At 39.9% G+C, this 12,167-nt stretch overlaps 2 protein-coding genes across 2 annotated transcripts; one reads left to right on the top strand and one right to left on the bottom strand.

Annotated features, from left to right (window-relative positions):
* The first annotated feature begins 700 nt into the window (after positions 1–700).
* gpr84 (G protein-coupled receptor 84) lies at positions 701–4,688 on the top strand. The gene is made up of 2 exons (XM_088308090.1): positions 701–841; positions 1,687–4,688. The coding sequence occupies exon 2, from the start codon at positions 1,688–1,690 to the stop codon at positions 2,891–2,893; it is 1,206 nt and encodes a 401-aa protein (XP_088164216.1). The 5' UTR covers positions 701–841; position 1,687; the 3' UTR covers positions 2,894–4,688.
* stat2 (signal transducer and activator of transcription 2) lies at positions 2,973–11,864 on the bottom strand. Its single transcript, XM_088308088.1, has 24 exons — positions 11,596–11,864; positions 10,813–10,944; positions 10,319–10,463; positions 9,992–10,087; positions 9,600–9,692; positions 9,423–9,501; positions 9,234–9,313; positions 8,998–9,149; positions 8,216–8,374; positions 8,021–8,110; positions 7,847–7,906; positions 7,725–7,745; positions 7,530–7,623; positions 7,213–7,260; positions 7,038–7,121; positions 6,829–6,927; positions 6,606–6,741; positions 6,122–6,174; positions 5,865–5,950; positions 5,644–5,780; positions 5,384–5,566; positions 5,247–5,301; positions 4,541–4,632; positions 2,973–4,282 (listed from the first exon to the last, which is right to left on the bottom strand). The coding sequence occupies exons 2-24, from the start codon at positions 10,941–10,943 to the stop codon at positions 4,113–4,115; spliced, it is 2,343 nt and encodes a 780-aa protein (XP_088164214.1). The 5' UTR covers position 10,944; positions 11,596–11,864; the 3' UTR covers positions 2,973–4,112.
* Positions 11,865–12,167: the final 303 nt, after the last annotated feature.

Here is a 12,167-nt window from a genome sequence, read left to right on the forward strand (position 1 = left end):
GGGGCTTCCAATAATAAAATTGTACCCAAAATCATTAAACTCAAGTTGATGATTTTACTGCAAGTGGACAGACTTTTTATTTGATTTTTTTTTTCTGCAGTTGAAATTTCACAATATTTTAATGTTATGATTTGTTGCAGAGTTTGCAGCTGTGTGGAACAAGCACCGCAAAAGAACTGCCTCTGTTATTCTCACCAATATTTTAGGCGACATTCGGCTGGCGAGGTCAAAGGACCTAATTTCTCTCTATTTGAAGTTGTTGGCGCACATAGCCAGAGAAAGGAATTATTTCACGCTGATGTAGCTCCAATTGTTCTGATATGCTGAATTTGCTCAATTAACCATCATTATTATCGTCATTTAATGCAGCAGTGTGATCACTTCATTTCAAATTCATTTTATGAGCCAAAGACCATTTTGTGCTTTGGAACGCGACAAAAAAATGTGATGAATTTTTTTTTTTTTTTTCGTTTTTTCTTTTTATTTGTTTGGTTTTTATTTTGTACCGGAATGCGTTGTGCAACAACTCTTTCCACTGGTCACTGAGGTAAAACCTGTGAAAGAGACAAAATGATCTCATAAGGCCATGGTCACCAATTCCTTAAATTTTGGAACAAAAAAATGACATCCAGTAGTTACTTTGAAGCAAAGTGGAAATATGCAACATTGTTCTCTTTCTCATGACAGAAGGCGGGAAAAACCCAACCTCAAACAATTACATCATACCAAGGGCACTTTAGCAACACACCAAACGTGCATAAATGAATTTGGTGACAGGAAGGCAAACAGAGGAGCGGGTCAGCGGTGTCGACTTTCCACACAACCTGTAGAAATATTTGAGGTAAGAAATGTTTGATAATCGCCTTACGCTTTCATGTCGAGCTTCAGCTTCCAACTCTCCTTGCATGTGTGGGATGAGTTGCCGACCGATAAATAATGTAAAATCGTCTGAGAATTATTTTTTGTATCTAAGAATCTTAACTCTTATCCATCAATTATTGGTAGGCTAACACTTGCTTTCTGGATATTTTTAAGAGCAACTAGCTGATGTTTGATATGACAAAATGTATCTAATTTTTACATACATATGGATATATATTTTAAAAATATTAAAATAGAAAAACTGTGTGTTAAAAGAAAAAAATAACTCAGGATTGTTTGTTTATTTGCAAACAGACCTTGCACGTCTCCCAGACCTCAACGTTTGCATCATTGAAATGAAAAGCAAATGCAGAGCTTCTCAACAGTCACATGGTGATGCATCACAAAAGTTTATTGTACTTTTACAAACACAAAAAGCAATTATATATTAAAAGAAAAAGAAGAAGGGGCAATGTATATATATTTTTTATTCTGCAAATTATTTTGTTGAAGTCCGACACCAGTGAGAGTCATTTGTCATCGTTACGTGCTATTTTTAGCTCATCCTGTGCTGCAAATATGTTCCTCTTTCGGGAGAGGAAGAATAATTTGTTAACTAAGTCAATACAAAATGACACATGAGGAAGAAATTAACTTCTCAAACTTGAGAATCTCACCAAAGAGAGAATGCAGATAAAAAGAACAATTTGTCCCCAATTGCACACCATTTGTGACATTTTTGTTTGGTGCTGTTCCAAGACGGGAATTTGTGAGCGTTGCACTTTCTATGATGTTACAAAATGGGATGTGCAATCCTTTTGACAGGATGGCGCTGAACTTCACCAACCAAACCGAGGACGACTTCTCCTGCTACGGCGCTTCGGTCGAAGTGTACCGCTACTTTGCCGTGCTGTGGGGATGCGCAGTCACCATCACCGGCACGGTTGGCAACCTGATGACCGTTTTAGCGTTTGCCTCCGACTCACAACTGAGGACCCGCTTCAACGTGCTCATCGTCAACTTGGCTTTCGCTGATCTTCTCTACTGCACCGTACTGCAGCCGATCTCCGTTGATTCCTATCTGCACCTCAGATGGCGCAGCGGCGAGCTCTGGTGCAGGACCTTCGGGCTGCTTCTCTTCCTGTCTAACTCCGTCTCCATCATCACCCTCTGCCTGGTGGCGATGAGTCGATATCTCCTCGTTGCAAAAAGGGCCTTGTTTAACCGTATTTTCTCAGACTGGGGGCTTGTTTGCCTCCTGCTGTCGACATGGGCGGTAGGTCTGGCCAGCTTCAGCCCCCTCTGGTCCGTTTTTGTGTTCGTGCCTCAGGTGTGCACGTGCAGTTTCCATCGAACCAAGGGCCGCCCCTACACCACCATCCTGCTCTTTTTTTACTTCTTCGTGGGACTGAGCTGCGTCGGCACGTTCTACCTCCTCATTTACCGTCGCGTCCGGGTTGCGTCAAAGGCCCTGCTACGCTACAGGCTCAGCCGGCGGTCTTCCAAGAGGAAGCCAGCCCCTTCGGCTCCAGCCACGGATGACAGTGGTGTGGAGAGTGGGATGGCCACTGGGATCAGTGAGCTGAGCTACCAGAGCAAATCCACGCAGAGTAAGGAGGACGTCAACGTTGATAGTGCATCCCCAAAAAGACAAGCTGAGGCAACAAATCAACGGGAAGAAATCAAGCCAAAACCTGACATTGTCAGTAAGCCACATTCAAGCCCACCTGCGCCCACCGCTGCAGCAAGCTCAGGAGAGGATACAGAATTTAAGCGTGTGACGCGCATGTGTTTTGCAGTTTTCCTGTGTTTTGTATGTTGCTTTGCGCCCTTCCTGATACTCAACATTGTGGATAAGCAAGGCCGTGCCCCGCAGGTGCTGCACATGTTCAGTGCGAATCTCACCTGGCTCAACAGCTGCATCAACCCAGTGCTCTACGCGGTCATGAACAGACAATTCCGAAAGGCCTACCAACTGCTGCTCACCAGAGCGGTGACACCCTTTTCATGCCTCTGGATTAAGAGCGCTTAAGTCCGCTCATTGTAAAACCTTACCAAGTGCTGAAACAGAGACAAATAATGTGTTTACTGGGAAGTAGGGGTGACCAAAATCATTTAAGACAATTTATTTCAGAAATATGCATCAAACTAATTGCACTTCTCATGACTACCCCATAAACAGTTCTCAGTTTTGACCCTTCCTGTAAAGAAATTGAACAAAACCACCAGCAAATAATCAGATTAAGTGCAGGAAGTGACAACTAGGTGAGAAAAGGAAGATACTCGATGCGAACATTTGACATCTCTTAACTTTCTTTCATAAAGCTCGACGTGTATTTTTATTTAATGGTCGCACAGATTCGGAAGGTTTACTGTGAGGTGATTGCTTTTAATGCAGAAAGTTAGTTTAAGAAAGGAACAAACTTTTACTTTCCATTGTTACGTCATGTGTCACGTCATGAATGAAACAACACCATGTTGCAGAATCAGCAGGAATTTCCCAATTGGTGCAAGGCGAAACATTTTTTAGTGTAGATTGAGGAACTTGGGATTTATTTGGAAACAATCCAGGTGAGTTTAATGGTAATTCCCTGTCACGGGTGACAATTATGCACCAGTGCAAAAACTATAATGTAACACCAATGAAATTCGATGTCAAGTTCCATTTTTGCGTCATTCTAAGACGAGCCCTTTGTTTAACAGTTGTTGCTCACACATTGTACTTGTGTATTTGCTGTATATGCTTTTCATAATGTTATAACATATTTGTTGTATTTAACATCATTGAAAAAAAAATCAATGACTTCATATAGTATCAAACTCAAGGTGTGAGGGCCAAATGTGGCCCATCACATCATTTTATGTGGCCCACAAAGGCACAAATGTTCCTTGCCAAAGTAGCAAAATTGCAAATTGTCTTCATATTTAATAACAGACATGGCAATATTTTGTTCTCAATTCCCTTTTTAAAATACATTGAAAAATAGTTGACTTTTTTGGGAGGGCTTCTGATTTCAAACGTAGCAATCAATCCATTCATTGTGGATACCTTAAGTGGTAGTCCACAGTATATGACTCAACCACAAACACCATTTGTTAATGGAGCATTTACTTCTTGGATGTCAGATTTTTTTAAGTCACAAGGCCCAAAAAACAGTTGGAAACAATAAACAGAGACAGGTGAGTTGCAGAGGAACACAAAACTGAAAAGTAAGCGAGGTTTAAAGATCTTGGCAGGATGACGGAACATTTTATAGACTGCTAGGCAGCAAGGGTTCATCGGGGAACATTTCCGAGTCGAAAAAGTGATTAGATCTGTTGGGATACATCAGATCCTCTCCTGAGATGCCATCCAAGGCGCACAGCATTGGGTCGAGACGAAAATGAGCAAGATGAGGGTCCAGACAATCCTGAGATTGCCCTGAAAGCAACAAATGAAGAGAAATGAATTGAAGGAAAGGCAAAGCTATACTCAAGCTGCAAGGATAAATATTTTATTCAATTTAATTGATGTATGCACTTGATGTATGAAATAAAGAAAAAAAAAAACACATTTCATATTAATTCCCCATGATATTGTTTTACACATGACCACAAGTTTTTGATGAATAGGTCAATAGTGAACTGTGAATATGCAGGGAATTGTTGTAGGTGAGACAGCAAAAGAGTGATCACTCACCAGCATCCGCTCCACATGGACGGTTCATTAGCTGTAGGACTTCACCCTCTGTTATGTCCATGGTCAAGGGTGGCAAAGCCTCCAGTGTGTCCCTATAGAACCATTGACAAATTGTCACTAAGTAATTATGACAAATTGTTGTTCGATGAAAAGGAAGTGCTTCCACCGTGAGGGAAAATGCTTTTATTGTCTTGATGGCTGCCTTCTTTTCCTCAATACACTCTCTAATTGTGACAATGTATGAAGCTTCTCACTTGTATGAGACAGTGCCGCCCTTTAAAATGGGTTCATTTTAGAGGCAACAAATAATGTGTGTAAAGAATGCTAACCTTCTTGAGTCTTTGCGAAATCTGGGAACTTTTATAAATGGTGAACGATAAAAAAAAGAAGAAAAAAAAAAAAGCATAATGTGGGGCCACGGCCTGTAATAAGCACTTAGTTTCAGAAGAAAAAATGGTAAGTCACTCATGGCGTATGCCATCTATCATTCGGCCAAATGAGAACAAAATCTCTTCCCACATAATCTTAACATTACAACAGCGCCAAAACAAAGAAGCTATTTTTACCAAACCCGTTAGTATATGTGGCGACATTGGGTCAGTCGTGTGTGAGTGTGACGGTAATATGTGGAGCAATGCTGCTCCCTGTTGGTTCAAATAAGTCAAGTAAGAACATCAGCAAAAGGTAAATAGTGGATTCAACTTACCCTTTTAAAACAAACACGAGCCTGGTTTTGATGTACTTAATGTAAGGAGAGTCATCTTAAGGAAAAACAAAAAGGTTCGAGATTATTGTAAAGTCTGACTACAAAAGAAAACGTAAAAATAATCATGTTTTTCTTACTTCCACTCGTGTCAGTATAGTATTTTCCAAAAGCCTCATCTTTGGGAATGTCGGGATATAAATAGAGTAAAGGATTTTGTGGGACCTCTTTTAAGATGAGGAAATGTCTGATGATTTCATGGAAGGGAATCTGGGAGAGGTTCGTTTTGGTGAATGGCTGGATGGTCTTTACTTCCGGATCACCTGACGATGGCACATGGGCTAAAGTTAGTTTGACATAGCGACAGAATAATTCATGGTGAAAATCGAACCACACTCACCAGCTGAGTCGATATCCACCCAGGAGAACGTAATCCCTCCAATGACACTTTCACTGAAACGTATCAAGAAGGTGCCCTTCTGTTTTTTCTTCAAGAGGCTCTTCTCTTTGCATTTGGTCACAAAGCCCATGATGAGGCTGCGATACAGATGAGGGGAAATTACTTGGGAAAAAAATGATGGGCTTAAAATTTGAATCAAGTGTTTAATGTCGTATACATACCCATCGCTCCACAGCTTTTCAACGTACGTTTTCACCATCACCACAATGTTGTCAAACCACACCCAGAATGTGTCAGGACTGTTTTCCTACACCAGGACAGACCAAACAGGTCAATTTTAATAACATACACACATGCAAGAATGCAACACAGTGATTCAGGCGTAAGGATTTTCTGAAAAGGAGACATAAGAATCATTAAGTGATTCTCTCCTTATATATTTATTAAGTTATCTGTGCTGTACTTTGTAAATTCTTACCTTTGAAAATTTGGACCAAGCTACACTGCAGATGTCATAGCTCTCTTGCTTTCCTACAGGGACAAAAAAAAAAAAAACAATAATAATCAAGCGTGAGAAATCTTTTTATCTCTTTAGATCTTTATCTGCAGTATATCGTCGCTGTCCAGTGGAAAATATTTTTTTCATGTTTTTTTTTATTTTTACGTGAATTGCAATTCTACGATTAACGTGAAGATTTTTAAAAAAAATACAAAATTGGACAAACGTCGACAATATATTCTACATTGTCTGTCTGTCAACAGACTTATAGATGATGTAATCTAAAAAAAAAAAAAAACATGTCACAGATTGCCGTTTCTCCGTTTGTCTGATTCTCGTCCTCTACCAGTAAAAACAAATTAAAGCTCCGCAAAACAGTATGAGGGAATCACGTCATATCGCAAAAGACGTCAAACAATGTATTAATGTATAAATTATTATTTTGCCGTGACCGTCCATTTACCAAAAAGTCTGTGTGCGATCATTTCCAGCTGAGCGTCATTCAGACCACGTTGGGTGGCAGACAAAAACTGCCAACTAAGCATCTCTCCAAACTGTGGCCACTTGGCTGCCGGAGAGTTAACAAAGAACATCACATCCTGTGGGAAATAAAAAGAAAAAAATATATATATGATTTTTCTGCTGGCTTGTAACAACTTCCATTAGGCTTGTTTGGCATGTCTCACCTTTGTGTTCTTGCTGAGCATGTTGAACCAGAGCACAGATGCCCAGGCACTCTGCTGCTGACTGGAGTTGGAGATGATAACCACTGGTAGAGAGGTGGCCTAGGTAGGGTGCGAGGAATTCACGTCAACATGTGATAAACATTCCCGAACCACATAATTTTTGGCAAATGCTTTATTTTTTGGGGGGATATGGAATGAATATACTTTACCTGCAACTCAACAGACAGTCCTTTCAGTTCAAATAAAGTGTTGAAGTAGATGATATGCAGCTCCTCTGTCACGCTCAGAGAAATCTTTCATCACATAGCGCACACCACACTCGATTTAGAAACACTTTTCTTCATTGATGTACGCGTGTTCTCCAGGTTAAGCGGGCCGACTCACATCATTGGCGCCTTTACCACCACCTCCTGACTTCTGCTCCTTCAAATTCTACAGAGAAACAAATACCAGATTGAGCTGTGGTTGGACAATTGGTAATGATTTAAATCACTTCTTGTGTAATAATAGTATTTGAAGAAAATAAAAATTAAAAAAATATATATAAAAAAACGGGAGTTAAGAACATTCAGAGAGACAGTCTCCCTTTCCGTTATTTTTCCCCTTGATAAATATCTGATTCTTTTTCCCATAGGCAATTAAGATCTCTAATTTTGATCGCTGTCACATGAGGACTCTATTTGGAATCAAGTATCACTCACAAGATGCCTGAAGTCTGCCACCATGCTGCCACTTCGAGCCTCTGACATGTTCAGGGCTTTGCTTGTGTTTCCGAGCACATTGAAATGACGATATCTGCGAGCAGAACGGGCTTGATCAAAATAAACCAGCTCGATACAATTCACAAAGTAATTCCCACATGACTTGGAGGCGAGGAATAACAGAAACATGTTTACCCTTTTAACTGCGGGGCTTCTCTGATTAAAAAAAAAAAAAAAGGACAGAAAAGCATTCAACACACAAGAGCAACAAAAAAAAAAAATCATACAAGCCTGCGCTAAGAAACAAACTATTTTACCGGTCCATTGAGATGTTGACTTTCATGGAATGATTCAGCTCAGGAAAGTTGACGAGAAGTCTGGAAGATTTTAGAATTTTTACAAGACCGCAACATATACATCATGTTTTTTGTCACTAGAAAATTCTCTGAGCATTGTAGAAGAACTGTACACTGAAAACTCCAGGCACTGACCTGGTTTTAACAAAGAACTGAACACCTGTGCGGAGGACCAGGGGACCTTTCCCATTAGGCATGGACGGCTGAGTCTCAACCACAAACGAACTTAAATTTAGAACAAAAAAAAACAATAAAAAGAGCATTTAAAAAAAACAACCCAATATCATGAGAGAGAAATGTTGCACAACAAACGGTGAGTAAAGTTGATACCTCTTGAGCAAATCTGTCAGGAGTTTTTTGGTCCTCCTTTCCAGAAAAGGTTTCTGGGCCTTCACTGGGTCATTGTCATAGCTAATCTTTTCAGCCAGCTCCTCCAGCTTACTGAGGAACTCACGCACTTGGAAGAGACATTCTGCAACACAAGTGAACCTAAACGGAAGAGACAAGTGTCAGACAGTAGAAAAAAGAAATCACCAATCACAACCAAATTGTTCGAGCTAAAACTTGAACCTGATAGACAGAAACTCACATTTCTCAACTGAGATGACATTAGTTCATAAACATTGAACCCAGGGGTGAGCAAACTTTTTGATTGGTCTAAAATTTGACTGAGGGGCCAGACCAGGAGCAGATGGATGGAGTGTTTTGCTAACCTCATCTCATCGGAGAAAAAAAAATACATTTCAATTTAAATGAAAGTGAACAAAAGCATTACAACAATATACATGTTTTTGAAAAACACAGTATATCGAAAATAAAACATTAACAAGGTTTTTTCATTTAATTTTTTTCCAAGTTCGGCGGGCCGGATTAAAACATTTAACGGGCCGCATGTGGCCCCCGGGCCGCAGCTTGCCCACACCTGATCTAATCCCATTTCATAAATATTTAACTTCAGAGTTTGCAACACGTTTCTGTAATGACTCAGATATGAAAAGAAAAAAAAAGGCTGGTATGACGATTGAAATAAACGGAATTTTCCGATTTCAGTCGACATGATTTTAAATACATCTACAAATAAATCCGGTGTGCATCCGCATAAAGCAACGCACCATTTTTCAAGCTGATCTAGACAAACTCTGTCTGGCGCTCCGATGCAGGATTTTTGCTGTTTCCTCTGCCATTGTGCCATCTCTTTGTTCACCAAAGAATCTATCAGGTCCTCAGCTCTGTCCAGGAGTTTATTAAGGCTGAATAGAGTGGCCTAGAACCAAAATAAAAACATGACAAAGGAGATAATACGACTAGGAGAAACTGATTAGCATTTAATGAATTCATTGTCTCTAACCTTTCTGCAGTCGTTGAGTTTGTTGATAAGCAACTGAAATTTTGCTTGTTGTGGGTTTGCAGAGTTGTCTGCTGCGGTGCCTTTTCCACAGTGGGATCACACAGTTTCCACACAAGACAAACATAAGAACATCATGTGACTCGTCGTCAACGAACTTTCAAATATAACGGAACATTGCTCTTTGCTTACCTTCTAGCAAGTATGTCTTGTATTTAAAATCAAACTCATCTTGCTGCTCCTCCAGAAACGTAATTGTATGTTCCATACACTGTGACCCCCACGAATGAAGAAAGAAAAGAAAAAAAACAAAACAATGAAAGACTTGTCACTTATTTCACTCACATATTCAAAATGCGATATCTACACCTGCACTTCATTTCTAAGGCTGGCCATTCTCCGGTCAAGGTCGCGCTGAGTGCTGGTCTCAAAGCTTCCTTGTTCTACTTCCAAAACCCGCACCTGATAAGACACAAACAAGGAGGAGGAGGAGATGATAGATGCGCAATCGACCTTGTCGGCAAAGAAGAAGAAAGTATTTGGACGTCTATTTTTTTTTTTTCCAAGAACAGTGGAAACAAATGTAGCAAAGGTTGCATGACTTGCCCCACTTTGTGTCAACCAAAATGTGGGAAATTGTGTCTCGAAAGTCACACAAAAAAGCGGAGTTCAAACTATCATCATGAGTGAAGTCCAGATGAAATCTGTGCCTGTTTTCCTTGATTTATGCCCCCCCCCCAAAAAAAACCATTCGCTTTAACCTGTTCTGCCAAATCCGCAGTCTGCAAGATCTCTTTCTCTTTTTCCAGGAACCAATAGATTGTGTTTGCCAAGGCACATGGGTTCTCCAGGTACCTCTGAGACAAGTTACAGGGATAAGAAACAATATAAAAAAAATGATCACTTTCAGTCTGAACACCAACAAAGAACAATATATCATTAAGACATTCGTTATGCTTTTGTCATGTCATGTCATTATTAAATAGTGAAAATGTGCAGCTCTCAATTACTATTACCCAAAAAGTAATTTGTTTCCATAAAATAATTAATTCAGGCTTCATTTTACAAAAAATCCAATCAATCCAGACCTGAAAGTTCTGTTTATAGCGTCGAATGTTGTGCTGCATTAAGAATGACTCTTCTTGTACAAAGCGACTGTACTGGATGTCTAAATTCTCCAACAGGACCTGGAACAATACCATTGCCAAATTGTCGTCGCTCGCTGCTCGCTGCCTGGATAGAAGCACACATGATAAAACAGTGTATAACAAGCAGTCTAAATTCAAAATTTACTGGGTATTTTCACTCATGGATCCTGCTTTTGCACCAAGACGATTTGTGTGCAGATCTGTGCATGTGGTGCAGTAAAAACTCTTACATGAATGATTCACACAGCTACAATGAAGTTTTTTTTTTTTATCATCCACTATGTGGTGATTGTTGTGATATGTTTTGATGTATCAACAACATTGCATTTGTTTCTTTGGTATGGCACAAACATTGTCTCCATGTGAGCCTGCCTTCCCTTGACTTTTCTAACATGACTGTATTTTATACGCTGTCTGAAGTAGGCCAAGCTTACCACTGCTGCGTTTCTATCCATGCAGACAGGTAATGGCGGACATCCATGGGGAGAGCCTCCCTGTCATACAAGTCATGCAACTGTTGTGTGAACGCATCAGGCAGCTGCATCAGCTTCTCCCACTGAGACATCCTGAGAGCAGGAGAGAAGTTACAAGGAGTGATAAGGTGCCCTTAAAGAATTGTGTGTTTGCAGCACTGTGGTGGTCAGGTGTAAATTTCCACACATCATTCAAAAACACTTGTTGCATAAGTGATTGTGGTGAGTCGTGCATTTGATACCTGGGCCTTCAGTGGGGATTTACCCAACTGAATCCACCTCATACTACCACTATTATGTCACACATCAATATCAAATAAAACGGCAATAATTAATTAATTTAATTGAATTGAATTACATAAATTGTAGATGGAAAAATTCGGATTCAAATTAAACAATTATGCAATTTATGTAATTCAATAATTCAGTTTTTAATTAAATGATCCATTTTTCAATTCAAATATTCAGTTTTCATTTCAAATATTCAAGTTAAGCAATTCACATTCAAATCGATGATATTCAGATTCAGTTTCTAGTGGCACAAATATCAGCCCATAAAAAAATGACAACAGTGACGATAACCTAAAATCTTTTTTTAATGCCCGAGGCAACAGCTAAACGGTGAAAGTTCAACATTTGGACGATAAGCGCTTCTCAATTGGAGACAATGTATAACGTTTAACAGATTAGTCATATAATGTATAAATATGTAGACAATGTCGCCTGTACGTCAAAAGTCCATACCTTGCTTTGTGGGGTGATGTCAAGGGATTGTCCCGGCAATTATCTCTTTATTATTAGATTTAACGCTGTAAAAGCAGCCTGAAGGTGAACACTCGTTTCCATCAGACTGAGAATATAACGCAAACGTGACAACGTTATCGTCGGTATTTCCTTGGTTCTTGTTTTCGTCGAAAGGGCTCCTCCCACATCTCCTAAAGTCGCGAAGCCATTTTGGTTCTGAAATATTGAGCAAAAGCGTCAGTCGGAACCACAATGGACATCGAGCGTCCACAGTTTCCGTCTACGAATCAAGTCAAACCGCTGATTGGTGGATTTGCAGTCAGAACAGCGCATGTGGTTGGTCAAGCAGCGCGTCAATCAAAATTGTGACTTTACAAATCGAAACTTAACTCGGGCTGCACATTTCCGAGGAAATTGACTATGTACGTGACTCCGCGAAAAGCCTGCGCTGCGACATTCTTTTGGAAAATTATATTTTCTCCACCCGTGTATTAACCCCCCTTTTTTTTTCTAAACTTCCGTTTGTTTGTGTTAACAGATGTGAACTACTTAACATATTCCATGGTGGTGCA

This window comes from Idiotropiscis lumnitzeri, chromosome 11 (assembly GCF_059441095.1).
Source record: "Idiotropiscis lumnitzeri isolate Australia: NSW breed Sydney's pygmy pipehorse chromosome 11, RoL_Ilum_1.0, whole genome shotgun sequence".
In the NCBI taxonomy this organism is placed as follows: Eukaryota; Metazoa; Chordata; class Actinopteri; order Syngnathiformes; family Syngnathidae; genus Idiotropiscis; species Idiotropiscis lumnitzeri.